We start from the raw sequence: 13,868 nt of genomic DNA, 5'->3' as shown, positions 1-13,868 counted from the left end.
GTGTTTCATACAGCCTAAAAATTGAAGGATCTTTATTGACATTGATGTTTTCATAATGAACTCTATAACCTTTACGCAACATTTACATTGCACCAAAGATTCTTTACAGTGGAAAAAGGTTGACTTAAGATTATTGTATGCACCATCATTTTCAAAAGCCTCCGTTTTCACATTCCACACTCAACATGAGAACTCCACTTGATCCACTTTTAACTGTTTTCCAAAAAATACCTTTTCATTTCCTAAAAACGCAGTCTCATTGTGGATGGAAGGACGAAGCAGTGAGAAAAATGTGCAATTTTAAGCAAAAGTATGTTAGTGTGGGACATGGTTTATACTGAAATGAAATGGTTTAATGGATTCTTTTTAAGTTAAAGGGTTGCAAAAAATGTAGATGACCTGAATTTAAACAAACAAGTTTAGTTGAACATTACTTTTTTATTTTTATTTTTTTAATTCTGCCGAAATAAATTGTTTGCAGTCACCTACCTTTTAAAAAAATTGTAAATCCAATGAATTTTTTTTTTCAGAAAATAAATGGCAATCTGTATTCTTTCCGTTATGCAATCTATTTTTTTTCCCATTCATTGTGATATTCATTCTGTTCATTATTTGTTATTAGAGTAATTATCTACTACAGTAAAAAAAAAAAAAAAAAAAGGCAGTACCACAGTACAACATCGGTGTTGCTATTCTTTGCAAACTGCTCTGTCGGGGTGTGTGACAGATGATGAGTCAGTATAAATCACTCAGCAAACAGAACTGTGGTCATAACATTGTGCTGGATTATGGTTTCATTTGGATACACTGAAGGTACTGAATCGTGCACCACACTAAAAGCTTTTAGTATTTTTCATTTTTATTTGCGTGAGAATGTGTTTAGGAAGTAAAAACTGCAGTTTAGTTGATTTGAGATTGCGTTGTTCTTGATTTGTTTATTTTGGCAGTGATCCAACAAGACATATTCTCTATTGCTCCAGTAGATGTTGTGCTGGGACATAAAAATCTGTGAAACTTCCTCTTAAACTACAGCAGGTGAAAGAGCAGCTGAGAAGAAGGGTAAGACGAATATTACACTCCACATGCAATATTCTCACACCTTCTCCTTTCTTGTGTCATGAATTGAACTATAGCATTGTTGTAATAAATGGTATACAAAAACAACTGAGGCAATCAGGTAACATTTTGTTTTTAATAAAACAGTAATACATGTTCCTTAATCAATTTCAGTTATTTATTGATAAAATTCTGAAACAATAATTTTTACCTAATGTGGAAGCCTAGATTTAGAAATAGTGAAAGTAGTTAAAGATGCCTTATCATCTTTCTAATCATTTAGAATATTGTTGTATTGCTGACCCTCGGTAGCTTAAAATGTGACTCTAAAAAGACTTTGATTTATTTGAACTCAAAGTTATTTAATCAACTATTTAATGACTAATATATTATTATTGATTATATATATATATATATATATATATATATATATATATATATATATATATATATATATATATATATATATATATATATATATATATATATATATATATACACACACACACACAGTTGAAGGCAAAATTATATTAGTCCACCTGTGATTTTTTGTTTTGTTTTTTTATTAAAGTATATTTTATTTATATAATACATAGTAAGGACATTTTTACAGCATTTCCTAAAAAAAAAAATCTTCTGGAGAACGTCTTATTGTTTTATTTTGGCTAGAATAAAAGCAGTTTTTAATTTTTTAGAACCATGTAAATGTCAGTATTATTAGCTCCCTTAAACAATTTTTTTTTCTGATTGTCTACAGAATAAACCACTGTTATGCCATGTTTTGCCAAATAAACCTAGTTAAGCCTTTAAATGTCACTTTAAGCTGAATACTAGTATCTTGAAAAATATCTAGCGAATATTATGTACTCTCATCATGGCAAAGATAAAAGAAATCAGCTATTAGAAATGAGTTACTAAAACTATGTTGAAAATGTGTTGAAAAAGTCTTCTCTACGTTTAATAAATTTTATTATATAGGGGGACTAATAATTCTGACTTCAACTGTATATTTTTATTCACAGTAATTCACAAACGCTTAGTAAGAGTTAGAAATCAGTGTACTAAAATATGCTTAACAATATTATTTTCTTTAGAAAGCAGAGTGTTTTTGTGACTTAAATGGACTTCCTTAGCATTTATTAGAAATGAGATATTAAAACTCAGAGAAATTTGTTGATATATATATATATATATATATATAGAGAGAGAGAGAGAGAGAGAGAGAGAGAGAGAGAGAGAGAGAGAGAGAAGTTGAAGTCAAGATTATTAGCCCCCTTTTGATTTTTTCCTTTTTAAATATTTCCCTTTTTTTTTTTTTTTTTTTTTTTGATGTTCAACAGAGCAAGGACATTTTTGTCTGATAATATTTTTTCTTCTATAGAGAAAGTCTTATTTGTTTTATTTTGACTATACTAAAATCAGTTTAAAATTTTTTTTAAATAATTTTAAGGTCAAAATTATTAGCCCATTAAAGCCATATATTTTCGATAGTCTACAGAACAAACCATCGTTATACATTGACTTGCCTAATTACCCTAACTTGCCTAGTTAACCTAATTAACCTAGTCAAGCCTTTAAATGTTTTCATTTTGGCTGAATACTAGTGTCTTGAAAAATATCTAGTAAAAATTTTTTACATTTTTTTTATTTATTTTTTTTATTATGTGCTGTCATGGCAAAGATAAAATAAATCAGTTATTAGAGATGAGTCATTAAAACTATTATGTTTAGAAATTTTGAAAAAATTCTCTCCGTTAAACAGAAATTGGGGGGAAAAATAAACAGGGGGATAGTAATTCAGGGGGCTAATATTTCTGACTTCAACTGTATATATTATTGTGTTAATAACAACATGCGTGCAATAAAATGATAATAATAAAAATAACGTATGATAAATGCAGTGTGTTTTCTGTTTGTCTGTAGTTGGGAAAAATAGTGTATGCAGCCAGAAAAACATTTAGCACTAACTGGAAATGATGAATAAAATGGTATGGATGGTAATGATTTAATTTGATTTGATTTATTTTTATTTGAAAACCAAGAACAAAATTGTAAAAGCATAATTAGTATCCCGGTCACTTTATTTTGATGGTCCCTTTAACACATTTTGTTGAATTTAAGTTACATTGCATCTACACGCCAGCTAATTCTCAATAGATTTGGCATGTAGATGCAATGTAACTTAAATTCTATAAATAGACTGTTAGGTTGGTGTTAGGGTAAAGCTGACAACTTACTTGCAAAGTTTCTTATAGTCAGTTAAATGTTACTGAAGGAGCAGTATCAACATATATTGACCAGACAGTCTTAATACTCAAATGAAAAGTAATTGGCATGTGGTTGCAATGCAAAATATTATTATTATTACTATTATTATTATTATTATTATTATTATTATTATTATTATTATCATTATTATTATTTCCTTTGTTTAGCCAGGAGATCACATTGAGACAGTACTGTCTCTTTTTCCAGTGAGACCTGATGGCAGGCCGGACATAAAGTTTCCCATAAAAATCACAAGAACAATACCACAAAGTTACAAAATCACAGTTCATAAAAACATCAGATCATAAAAAAAAAAGACAATTAAAAGTGTCCTTTTAGTTAATAAAATGTGCAATAGGGACTATCGAAATAAAGTGTTACCATATAATTTGAATTTAATTCAAGCCATGGTGAAAAAAGGTTTGCTAAAAATATGGTGGGTTAGGGAAACAAACAAACTTAAGAAATTTACGTGTCTTCATCCAAGTGCTTCATTATGCTACTGCCAAGATTTTTCATCCCTATAAAACAATGCTATAATTCAGTTTTTTTATTGCGTGCAGTCATGTCTCTGATGTTATATGCAGTTGCAACATTATTTTCATTTAAGGTGGACTTACAACCAAAAACAAAATGTGTGATTAATCGCAAGTTAACTATTGTTGTTATTATTATTATTATTATTATTATTATTATTATTATTATTATTATTATTGGCGACACAGTGGCTCAGTTATCACTGTGTCACAGTAAGAAGATTGCTGGTTTGAGTCCCAGTTGGGTCAGTTGGCATTTCTGTGTGGAGTTGACATTCTCCCTGTGTTGGCGTGGGTTTCGTCTGGGTGCTCCGGTTTCCCCCACAGTTCAAACACATGCGCTATAGGGGAATGGAATAAACTAAATTGGCCGTAGTGTATGTGTGTGAATGTGAGAGTGTATGGGTATTTCCTGGTACTGGGTTGCAGCTGGAAGGGCATCGGCTGTGCAAAAAATATGCTGGATAAGTTGACAGTTCAATCCGCTGTGACGACCACTGATGATGAGGGACTAAGCCGAAGGAAAATGAATGAATGAATTATTATTATTATAACTATTATTAAAATCTTTCTGATTACAGGATAAGATCTTTTATATTTTGGATTTATTTCTGACTGCATCATCATGTTTCTGATTTCATCGCATCTGCTGTTGTTCCTATCACTCCTGGCTCAATGTAAGCATTTTTGTTTTATTATCAATTTAATTATCAATATAATTTGACAAAAGAAATATAAATGTGCTGTTTCTGAATGTAACCATCTGTTTTTCTTTAACAGCCAGAGCACAAACAACAATAGGTAAATATTGAATTATATCTAAACACCTAAAATTGCCATTTGAAAGCTTCCTAATTGACATTGATGGTTTCATGAAGAGCTTTAAAAATGCATACATTTAATTCAGCTTCAGAAGTTTCACAGTAAGAAACAAGAGTTGCTTTTCTAAGAAATATTAACTAAAAGGCTGTTTAAGAATGGAAACTATATTTAAAAAAAAACCTTTATAGCTGAATTTAGAGAGTCTCAATATGATCCAATCTCTCAGTAAGAATGACTAGACTTGTTTTGTGGCACAGCACAAGTTCTTTACTTGACCGTAAAAAGCTGGCATGCATGGTAAGAATGTTAAGCTTACAAGAATTCCAGCTGTCAAGAATAAACAAATCAAGACTGTCTTGTTCCCTGAGATGGGTTGCAGCTGGAAGGGCATCCGCTGCGTAAAACATATGCTGGATAAGTTGGCGGTTCATTCCGCTGTGGCAACCCCAGATTAATAAAGGGACTAATCTGAAAAGAAAATGAATGAATGAATAAACTCTGTCTTGATTAAAACCCAAACACACTATTAAATTCCTTTAACTTAGAAAAACACCACCAATGTTTCTTTGTTTTAGTCTGTCTTTTGTTAGGGCTGCTCGATTTTGGTAAAAATCATAATCACGATTATTTTGCTCATAATAATCACGATTATTCAAAACGATTACTGTTGAAGTCAAAATTATTAGCGCTCCTGAGAACTTTTTTTTATAAATATTTCCCAAATGATGTTTAACAGAGCAAGGAATTTTAACAGTATTTCCTATATTTTTTTCTTCTGGAAAAGTCTTATTTGTTTTATTTCGGCTAGAATAAATGCAGGTTTAAATATTTTGAAACCCATTTTAAGGTCGATATTATTAGCCCTTTAGGCAATATATATATATTTTTATTGTGTGCAGAAGAAACTACTGTTATCCAATGACTTGCCTTATTACCCTAATTATGCCTTTGAATCGCACTTTGAATTTGAATGCTTGCATTTTCAAAAATATCTAGTCAAATATTATGTGCTGTCATTATAGCAAAGATAAAAGAAATCAGTTATTAGAAATGAGTTATCAAAATTATTATGTTTAGAAATGTGTTGAAAAAAAATTCTTTCCATTAAACAGAAATGGGGAGTTTCCCAAAGATGGGTTGCAGCTAGAAGGGCATCCGCTGCGTAAAAACTTGCTGGATAAGTTGGCGGTTCATTCCGCTGTGGTGACCCCGGATTAATAAAGGGACTAAAGCCTGATTTATACTTCTGCGTCAAACACCGGCGTATGCTACGGCGCTGACGCATAGCCCTTCGCCGTGGCCATCACCATCACTGACGTGCACCTCTCAAAAAATGTAACTACACGTCGAAACGACGCGTAGCGTAAGCTCTGTGATTGGTCGGCTTGGTAGCGCTGACGAGTCTGGGCAGGACCGAGAGCCGCGCGAATGGCGCGAGCGATTGTTTACAAGTGTGGAGTCCCGTGAAGGAGCTCCGGATGGAAAGTTTTGTTTTGTGTTTACCTCATAGTTAAAGTTGTTGCACGTCCGCCAATTCCTGCCTCAAAATGAGCGAGTTTGAGCCACTTGTACATCCCGGAAGTGTTCAGGAAAAGCAAAAAAGCAGAGAAGAAACTCGACACAGAGGAACATTTACACCTCACTGCCAACTAGCGTTTCGAAAGTGTTAATGCAGACCGACAGAGACAGCGCGCAGAAGTATAAATGCACAGCCACGCGCGTTGCCTGCGCCGTGGGTTACGTCGGTCACTTGACGCAGAAGTATAAATCAGGCTTAAGCCGACAAGAAAATGAATGAATGGGGAGGAAAAGGGTTGCTAATATGCAGGAGAGCTAATAATTCTGACTTCAACTGTATACAGTTATTGTCCTCCCTGCAAAGGAAAGAGAAATAAATACAATAGAATAAAAGTATGAAACAAACAGTGCTTTAAGCATCTTCACGGTAAGAAAAACACTTTAGCTACAAAAGTCCTTCAGTCAAGAGCACAGAGGGATTTTCTCCTTTTCTTATTTAATTAATAATGATCGAAACAGGCGGCAGCAGGAATAGTGGGCTGTCACTTTAATGGTTTCGCTTTCACGTTTCTTTTAATCCTCAACTAGTTTGTTTATTACATAAATGAGGGTTAATATGAATAATAACTAAACACAGCGTTTTGACACCTATTTGACCATTTAAGCGCTCACATTAAGATGACTTTAGATGCTCCGCTCGTCACAATGTGCGAATGACACAGAATGCTGACCGCATGCTTCTGACCGTACACACATACACACACACACACACACACACACACACACACACACACACACACACGAGCATGCGGTTTAGTCCGCGCTTTTAAGAGCAACAAATGTTTACAACTGGAAAGGGGGCGGTAAATAATGGAATAATCGTTTATCTCGAATAATGGTTTTTCATAATCGTTAAGATGCCAAAATCAAAATCGGATTTTTGATTAACTGCACAGCCCTATCATTTGTATTTCCATACTTTGGCTTTCTAATGTAAAAACTTCCAAACACCCTCTGGCTCAGTCTGCCTTCCACAGTAGCCACTCACTAGACTGCTGTTAATGTTTTGATAATGGCCAGAATAACTAATGTTTAAACTTCTGGGGGGATTTAAGAGAAATCGCACATATTTTACCTATGATGTTGCTTGTGTTGTGTCCACCACATAAACCACCACTGCAGAAACTACAGAAATCACCACTGTAGACCCCACCACTGAAACCACCACTGAAATCCTCACGACCACAACCCCAGAGACCACCACTGAAATCCCCACAACCACAGCCCCAGAAACCACCACTACAACCCCAGAGACCACCACCGAAATCACCACTACAACCCCAGATACCACCACTGAAACCACCACTGTAGACACCACTACAATTCCAGTAACCACCACAACCCCGGAGACCACCACAGAAACCACTACAGAAGAGACCACCACCACTACCACCCCAGAAACCACTACAGAAGAGACCACCACCACTACCACCCCAGAAACCACTACAGAAGAGACCACCACCACTACCACCCCAGAAACCACTACAGAAGAGACCACCACCACCACCACCCCAGAAACCACTACAGAAGAGACCACCACCACCACCACCCCAGAAACCACTACAGAAGAGACCACCACCACCACCACCCCAGAAACCACTACAGAAGAGACCACCACCACCACCACCCCAGAAACCACTACAGAAGAGACCACCACCACCACCACCCCAGAAACCACTACAGAAGAGACCACCACCACCATTGCATCAACAACTGCATGGACAGGTTTTTATTGACTTCTACAAGAATTAAAATGGCAATCACATCAGCATCACATTAATTACAAAAATCTTGTAAAAACTGCTCCCATCCCATTAATTTTTGCTGTTTATGCTCTCGACAGCCCCGGCAATATTCTACCCATTCGGCTCAGCAGCAGGAGACACTGGATATACTGAAGTTGGCTCTGAGTCCTATCAATATGTGAACTTCTCTACTCCATTTACATTCTTTACCCGCAAGTACAGCAACATTTATGTGAGAATTCAGTTCCACTGCTTGTCTAATATCCATGCAAATGTTGTGATAGACTGGTTTATTCTGCTGTTAGATTTTTAATCAAAGATGATTGTTTGATCATTGTGTCAGTAAGCCGGTTCTGTGATCAGTAGTAAATCTCCAGCAGGTGTGCTTCAGATGAAACCGTTTACCACACAGAGTTGTACTTCACCAACAATATATCATTTGAGCGTCGATATCTCAATCTGCATATACGCAATAGTCCACAGAGCCACAGATTACACATCAGATTTGTAGTCACTGCAGAGTTTTACCATATACTCGAGTAAAAGTTGATCATTTGCATGTGTTGTAAGGCCTGTGAGTGTGTGAGCATTTCAAGAGAGTTTAAACCATTCAGTCACAAGACGTTCCATCTCAGGGCTCGAAATGAACCTTTTTGCTTGGTGGCAATGGTTATCCTAACTTTAAAAATGTGGTCGCACCAGCCAAAATTAAGTCGCTCTAACCAATAATTATGTGCATTGTTACAAGTTTTATGGCCCGTTTCCACTGAGTGGTACAGTACGGTACGGGTATCAGGCTTGCGTTTCCACTGCTAAAAGGGTACCAATAGGGTATATGCCGAAGCATGCTAATAGGAATTTTAATTTTCCAGTAACCTGGGTTAAGTGCTTTTCTTTAAAAATCAGCGATCTCCACTAGCTGAGTGATATCCAATATAAAGTGGGTCTCAGATTGTACAAGAAGCACTGCATTAAATTACAATTTTCCCCGCTATGTCTTTGTAATATGATAGGGATGTAACGGTATCAGAATTTCATGGTACGATAATACCTCGGTATGACTGGCACGGTACAGTATTTATTGAATAATTAGGAAAAACAAAACTAATGAAAAGACACGAAAAAAGTGCCAAAATTGTTTATTTACCTCAGCACTGAACATATCAATGACATACAAATTAGCCATCTATCTGTATGTTTCGAAACAGGAACTTCAATTTTTTTAATTTTAATGACAAAAAAACTATTAACCATATAAAAAAAATAAAGTTTCAATTTAGTTTTGTTGAAAACTCATCACATTCAACATTTAATCACTCACTCACTTAGATAGAGATGGGTTTTTTAAGGAAAATTATCATATAACTATAATCTGGTAAAAGCTGGGATCTCTGGGCATGTCCCCTGCAACAGAAAAAACCCTCTCATTTTGGACTGAGGTTTCTGGGACAGAGATATGATTTAGCCAAGGTTGACAGCAGTGGGTAACGCTGTGCATTGTCTTTCCACCACTTGAGAGGACAAGCCATGAGTGAGATAGAGGTCTCTTTGCGGTACAAGTCAATGTCTGCATCAATCTAACAAGTGTGCTGTGTTCTGCAGTCCCCATGACTGTTATTAGTCGTATTCCCTGACTTATATTTCACCACAGTCTGGCAGTGCCTCCATACTGTTTTTTTTCTTCGTCTGTCACCTTTTCTCCTTTTTGTATCTTTTTAAAAAGAAATCGAAATGTTTCCACACATCCACACATCAAACCCGCTTTAGGTTTGATCGTTTATAATGCAACGCTATGGGGTTTCTTCTTCGTGTGTGTTTGGAGTTTCCACAAAAGGTCGCCCCCTGGCCTTCAAACAAGATTTACTATTAATCACATAACTGTGCTTCCCTGACATGATGTGCATGACAATTACTGCTTTTAATTTATAGTGTGAGTAATTGTGAGTAATTGAGTAATTTGATTTATTGTGCAGGCCTAATTTAAACAGATCTCTTTTGTTTTAGGTCAATAATAATGGACTCCTTACGTTCAACCAAGCTTTACCAGAAGCTAACCCTGTACCCTTTCCCTCAAATGGAAATGAAGATTACATTGCTGCGCTCTGGACTGAGCTTGATGACATGGGTTATGGCAATTACTGGTTTCATGAGTACACAAATGGAAGTGTGCTCGACCGAGCCACTCAGGATATAAACCAGTATTTCCCAAATAGGGGCTTCGCTGCTTCTTGGGTCTTTGTTGTCACATGGGACTACGTGTTTACAACAGATTTTTATACACTTAATAATCACTTAGGACCGGTAAATATAGTACAGCACAACAGATTATTCATTTTTATAGTATAGTATACAATGGGTACGGAAAGTATAAGACCCCCTTCAATTTTTCACCCTTTGTTATATTGCAGCAATATCCGAAAATCATTAAGTTTTTTTTTTTTTCTTCATTAATGTACACACAGCACCCCATTTTGACAGAAGTAACACAAAATTGTTGACCTTTTGTGCAGATTTTGTTTAAACTGAAAAAATACATGGTTTTTCTTTAATAAATCTACAAAAAATGTCAACAATCCTGTGCTTTTCTGTCAATGTGTGATGCTGTGTGTACATTATGTTAACATGTTGTTATCTCTCTACTTTGTTGACCTCTAAGAAGGTTATCCGGGTTACAAATGAGAGAGCGCGCAGGGGCGCGAAGGGGCGGAGTTGATGAGGGGAAAAGTTCAGTTGAAGTTGTCTCGTGTGTGTGCGAGGAGGGAATGAACAAAATAAAGTGTGCTTACTAAATAAACGTCGTGTTTATTCAACTTTACATGGTAGCAGAGGATGGTTGAATTATGGCAGCCAGTTATAAAGTTCCGCCGAAGTTTGACGAAACAAGACCGTACGAGTGCTGGAAAAATGAAGTTAATATCTGGACGCGGGTCACTGAACTCGATAAAAAGAAACAAGCCCTCGCTGTTGCATTGAGGCTTGAAGGCAGAGCCCGTGAGACAGCAATGGAAATATCTGCGGAGGATTTAGACAGTGATACAGGTATGACAACGCTGATGGCTAAGCTGGATGATGTGTTCTTAAAAGAAGAGAAGGATCGCGAGTATGAAGCGTATTCTTATTTTGATGGAATAACTAAGGACAGTTCGGTTTCCATAGCGGACTACATAATTGATTTTGAACAGCGATATAATCGAATGAAAAGGTATAATACATTAATGAGGAAAGAAATGAACTTAAATGATTTTAGCAAATGGCTGCATTATAACAAAGAGTGAAACATTTAAGGGGGTCCGAATACCTTCCATACCCACTGTAGACTATGAATCATGTTGTTGTTGTTGTTTATATTTGTTTTATAGGCAATCACGTTTCAAGCAGTTTTAATTTCCGGAGGTGGTTTTTCTTTCATTCTATTGAATTACGGTGACTGTGCTGGTACAAATTTTCCAGTGGAGGTAAAGCAATCAGAGGATTATAATAATATCTAATATTGACTGTGTATGTATATATAACATGAATTTATATGGTTTTAATAGGCTGGATATGATACCATTGGCTCCACTGACTACCATGTCATCCTTTATGGAAATCCTGGCTACTCCATCTCAAACCTCAAGGACACGACTAATGTAAATCTTCCTGGTCGTTGGGCTTTTCTTGTGAACAACGGGACAGGTACAACTTACTTCAACATTATCCGTTACTATAAACATTTTATTAATATCATATCATCTGATGCCTTATGTTTGTGTGTCCCTATAGAAAACGTCATAGGACTTCAAATGAAACTTAGGTCATATTTAGACCTAACACAGACTCAAAGCATGGAGGGTGTGTTGCAGCTAGTAAGTCACTTCTCTTAAAATCCCTCTGTGGAGTCAATTTTTTGCCTGAGAGTAAAAAGAACAATCCTACATATATGTCTATAAATCAACTTTATTATGTTAAAAGCTTATTTTTTACTCAACAACAAGTTAAATACAATGACAAAAAAAAAATACATACATTTTAATTTGCCTGACTTTTTTATTTATTGATTGCTTTTTGTAGATAAAAAAGGAGCTGGTCAGTCAAGGAATGTCAAGTTCAGTTGGGCTGAAAATAAGAAAAGTCCAAAGGACATGGCCGTGATACAAGAAAAGGATATAAAACTCCTTTGAAAGTTGTTTTTTATTAAAGATGTATGCACCGAAATTGAGGGAAATGTCACTACACAACAGCAAAATTGCTTTATATTCTCAACCTTCTCAAAAATGATCAACACACAAGTATAAATGAGTATGAAATGAATCCTCTTCATTAATCCTCTTTTTTCTACTATCAAATACTGTGAACGAATACAAGTTTCAGGGAAGTGAACAAATCAACCTGTATAATATGAGAACAATGTAATTAAACCTGTTCTTCACCCCACAGCTCGGTTTACTGGAATCAATGCTCATCCTTGACAAAAAGTTGCCAAAAGGTTTTAGGTGTTTTTTTTCCACTGAACATCAACTGACAACAGCTTCTATATTTAATGTACTGACCTTATACCACAATACAGAAGATTCAGTTGCCTTTGGGAGAAAAGACTAGGAATAATCAAGCAGCATAACAAGTTGTTTTTAATATCTCAAAATCAATGGAAATGAATGCGCCCGCTCAAGAATAAGGTCAATAGTCTGGGTCACAATTTGAAAATGTCTGAAGATGAGGGCGTGTAACGCTGTTTATGCTGGTATATGTTGAGACTGACTAACTTCTAATCAAAAAAGATTTTGTGCCAACATACTTCAATCAGAGATTATTATGCAATGGTGCTGATATTCAAGCGTATACGTCAATGGTGCGGATGTTCAAGCTTAGACGTCAATGGTGCTAATATGCAAGCTTAGACATCCGTGGTTATAATATACAAACTTAGACATTACTGGTGTCAAAAAAAATTTGGATTTGCCTATTAAAGTTGTTGACATTAATTCAAAGCATATCCATGACCAGTGTTGGGGAAAGCTACTTTTGAAAACGATGCATTACAATATTGAGTTACTCAATATGCGTTACCTTTTGTGGAAAGAAATGCGTTAAGTTACTTTTGAGTTACATTTTCATACCAGCCTGAGGTAGGTAGTGTTTTTTTCTTTTTTAAACAGAGGAGCTCTGCATTTAACGAAGCACTGTATTGACCTTACTCTAAAATGCGGAAGTGCGATTGTTTTAGAACTTCCGATTCAGTCGCCTATGGGAGAAATGACTAGGAATAATAGTCAGAAGTCTCTAGCCAAAAAGATTCAAATGGCTGCACCCACTCATCGGCAGAGAATAAGGTGAATAACCTACACCTTTCATTTACTGTAAAAAAAAAATAATAATAATAATAAATAAATAAATAAATAAAGAATATTGTTACCTTCTGAGGACTTCCTGATGCTATTCAAGCAGTATATACATATTAATGAACGCTGAAAGCAAATTGTTTGCTACTTTTGTGTTTTAGCCGTATTAGTTCAGTAAAATCACTGTGTATTGACACTATCCTTTTTTCTTCCATCACAGAAATGTAAGGCTCTGCCATTTTAGTTTCTGTCAGCTCCTACGGAGAGCTCATTTTCTTCACTGAGTGTGATTCAACGTGATTGCACTAATTTTAATTCAGCTAATTATTTTTAAAAGCAAAATAATTAATCTAAAAATGAACTCGAGTTACATTTTTTTAAAAAGTACCTCAAATATTATTACTTAATAATTTATTTGAATAAAACTCCTTAATGCCTTACTTTATTCGGTCCTTAGAAAAGTAATATCATTACATAATTGCGTTACCCCCAAAACTGTTTGTGACTGATTGTTTTGCTGGCCGTCTGCTACCACCAAAATCTCA

General features: G+C 35.4%; 1 protein-coding gene across 4 annotated transcripts; it reads left to right on the top strand.

Annotated features, from left to right (window-relative positions):
• The first annotated feature begins 737 nt into the window (after window positions 1–737).
• On the top strand, window positions 738–12,420 carry si:ch73-329n5.6. 4 transcript variants are annotated; one of them, XM_087276937.1, is made up of 11 exons: window positions 738–813; window positions 984–1,059; window positions 4,442–4,537; window positions 4,641–4,661; window positions 7,383–7,985; window positions 8,104–8,237; window positions 10,010–10,306; window positions 11,365–11,460; window positions 11,542–11,680; window positions 11,768–11,850; window positions 12,056–12,420. In XM_087276937.1, exons 3-11 carry the CDS (start codon window positions 4,486–4,488, stop codon window positions 12,134–12,136), a joined length of 1,506 nt encoding a protein of 501 aa, XP_087133063.1. In that variant the 5' UTR covers window positions 738–813; window positions 984–1,059; window positions 4,442–4,485; the 3' UTR covers window positions 12,137–12,420. The 4 variants fall into 4 exon arrangements, with proteins under 4 accessions (XP_087133063.1, XP_087133064.1, XP_087133062.1 ...); XM_087276938.1 differs by having other exon boundaries at window positions 981–1,059; XM_087276936.1 differs by having other exon boundaries at window positions 948–1,059.
• Window positions 12,421–13,868: the final 1,448 nt, after the last annotated feature.

The sequence above is a fragment of the Danio rerio genome, chromosome 12 (assembly GCF_052040795.2).
Source record: "Danio rerio strain M-AB ecotype USA chromosome 12, GRCz13ab, whole genome shotgun sequence".
Lineage (NCBI taxonomy): Eukaryota > Metazoa > Chordata > Actinopteri > Cypriniformes > Danionidae > Danio > Danio rerio.
Note: the sequence above shows the minus strand (reverse complement) of the source record. Positions and strands in the feature narration are given on the sequence as shown.

What these genes read in the sequence shown, in the direction of transcription:
- si:ch73-329n5.6 (XM_087276937.1), top strand. Translation starts at nt 4,486, where the DNA reads ATGTTTCTGATTTCATCGCATCTGCTGTTGTTCCTATCACTCCTGGCT. An exon ending in CAGAGCACAAACAACAATAG is followed by an intron (nt 4,662 to 7,382) that starts GTAAATATTGAA and finishes CCACCACTGCAG; the next exon opens with AAACTACAGAAATCACCACT. An exon ending in TGGAGGGTGTGTTGCAGCTA is followed by an intron (nt 11,851 to 12,055) that starts GTAAGTCACTTC and finishes TGCTTTTTGTAG; the next exon opens with ATAAAAAAGGAGCTGGTCAG.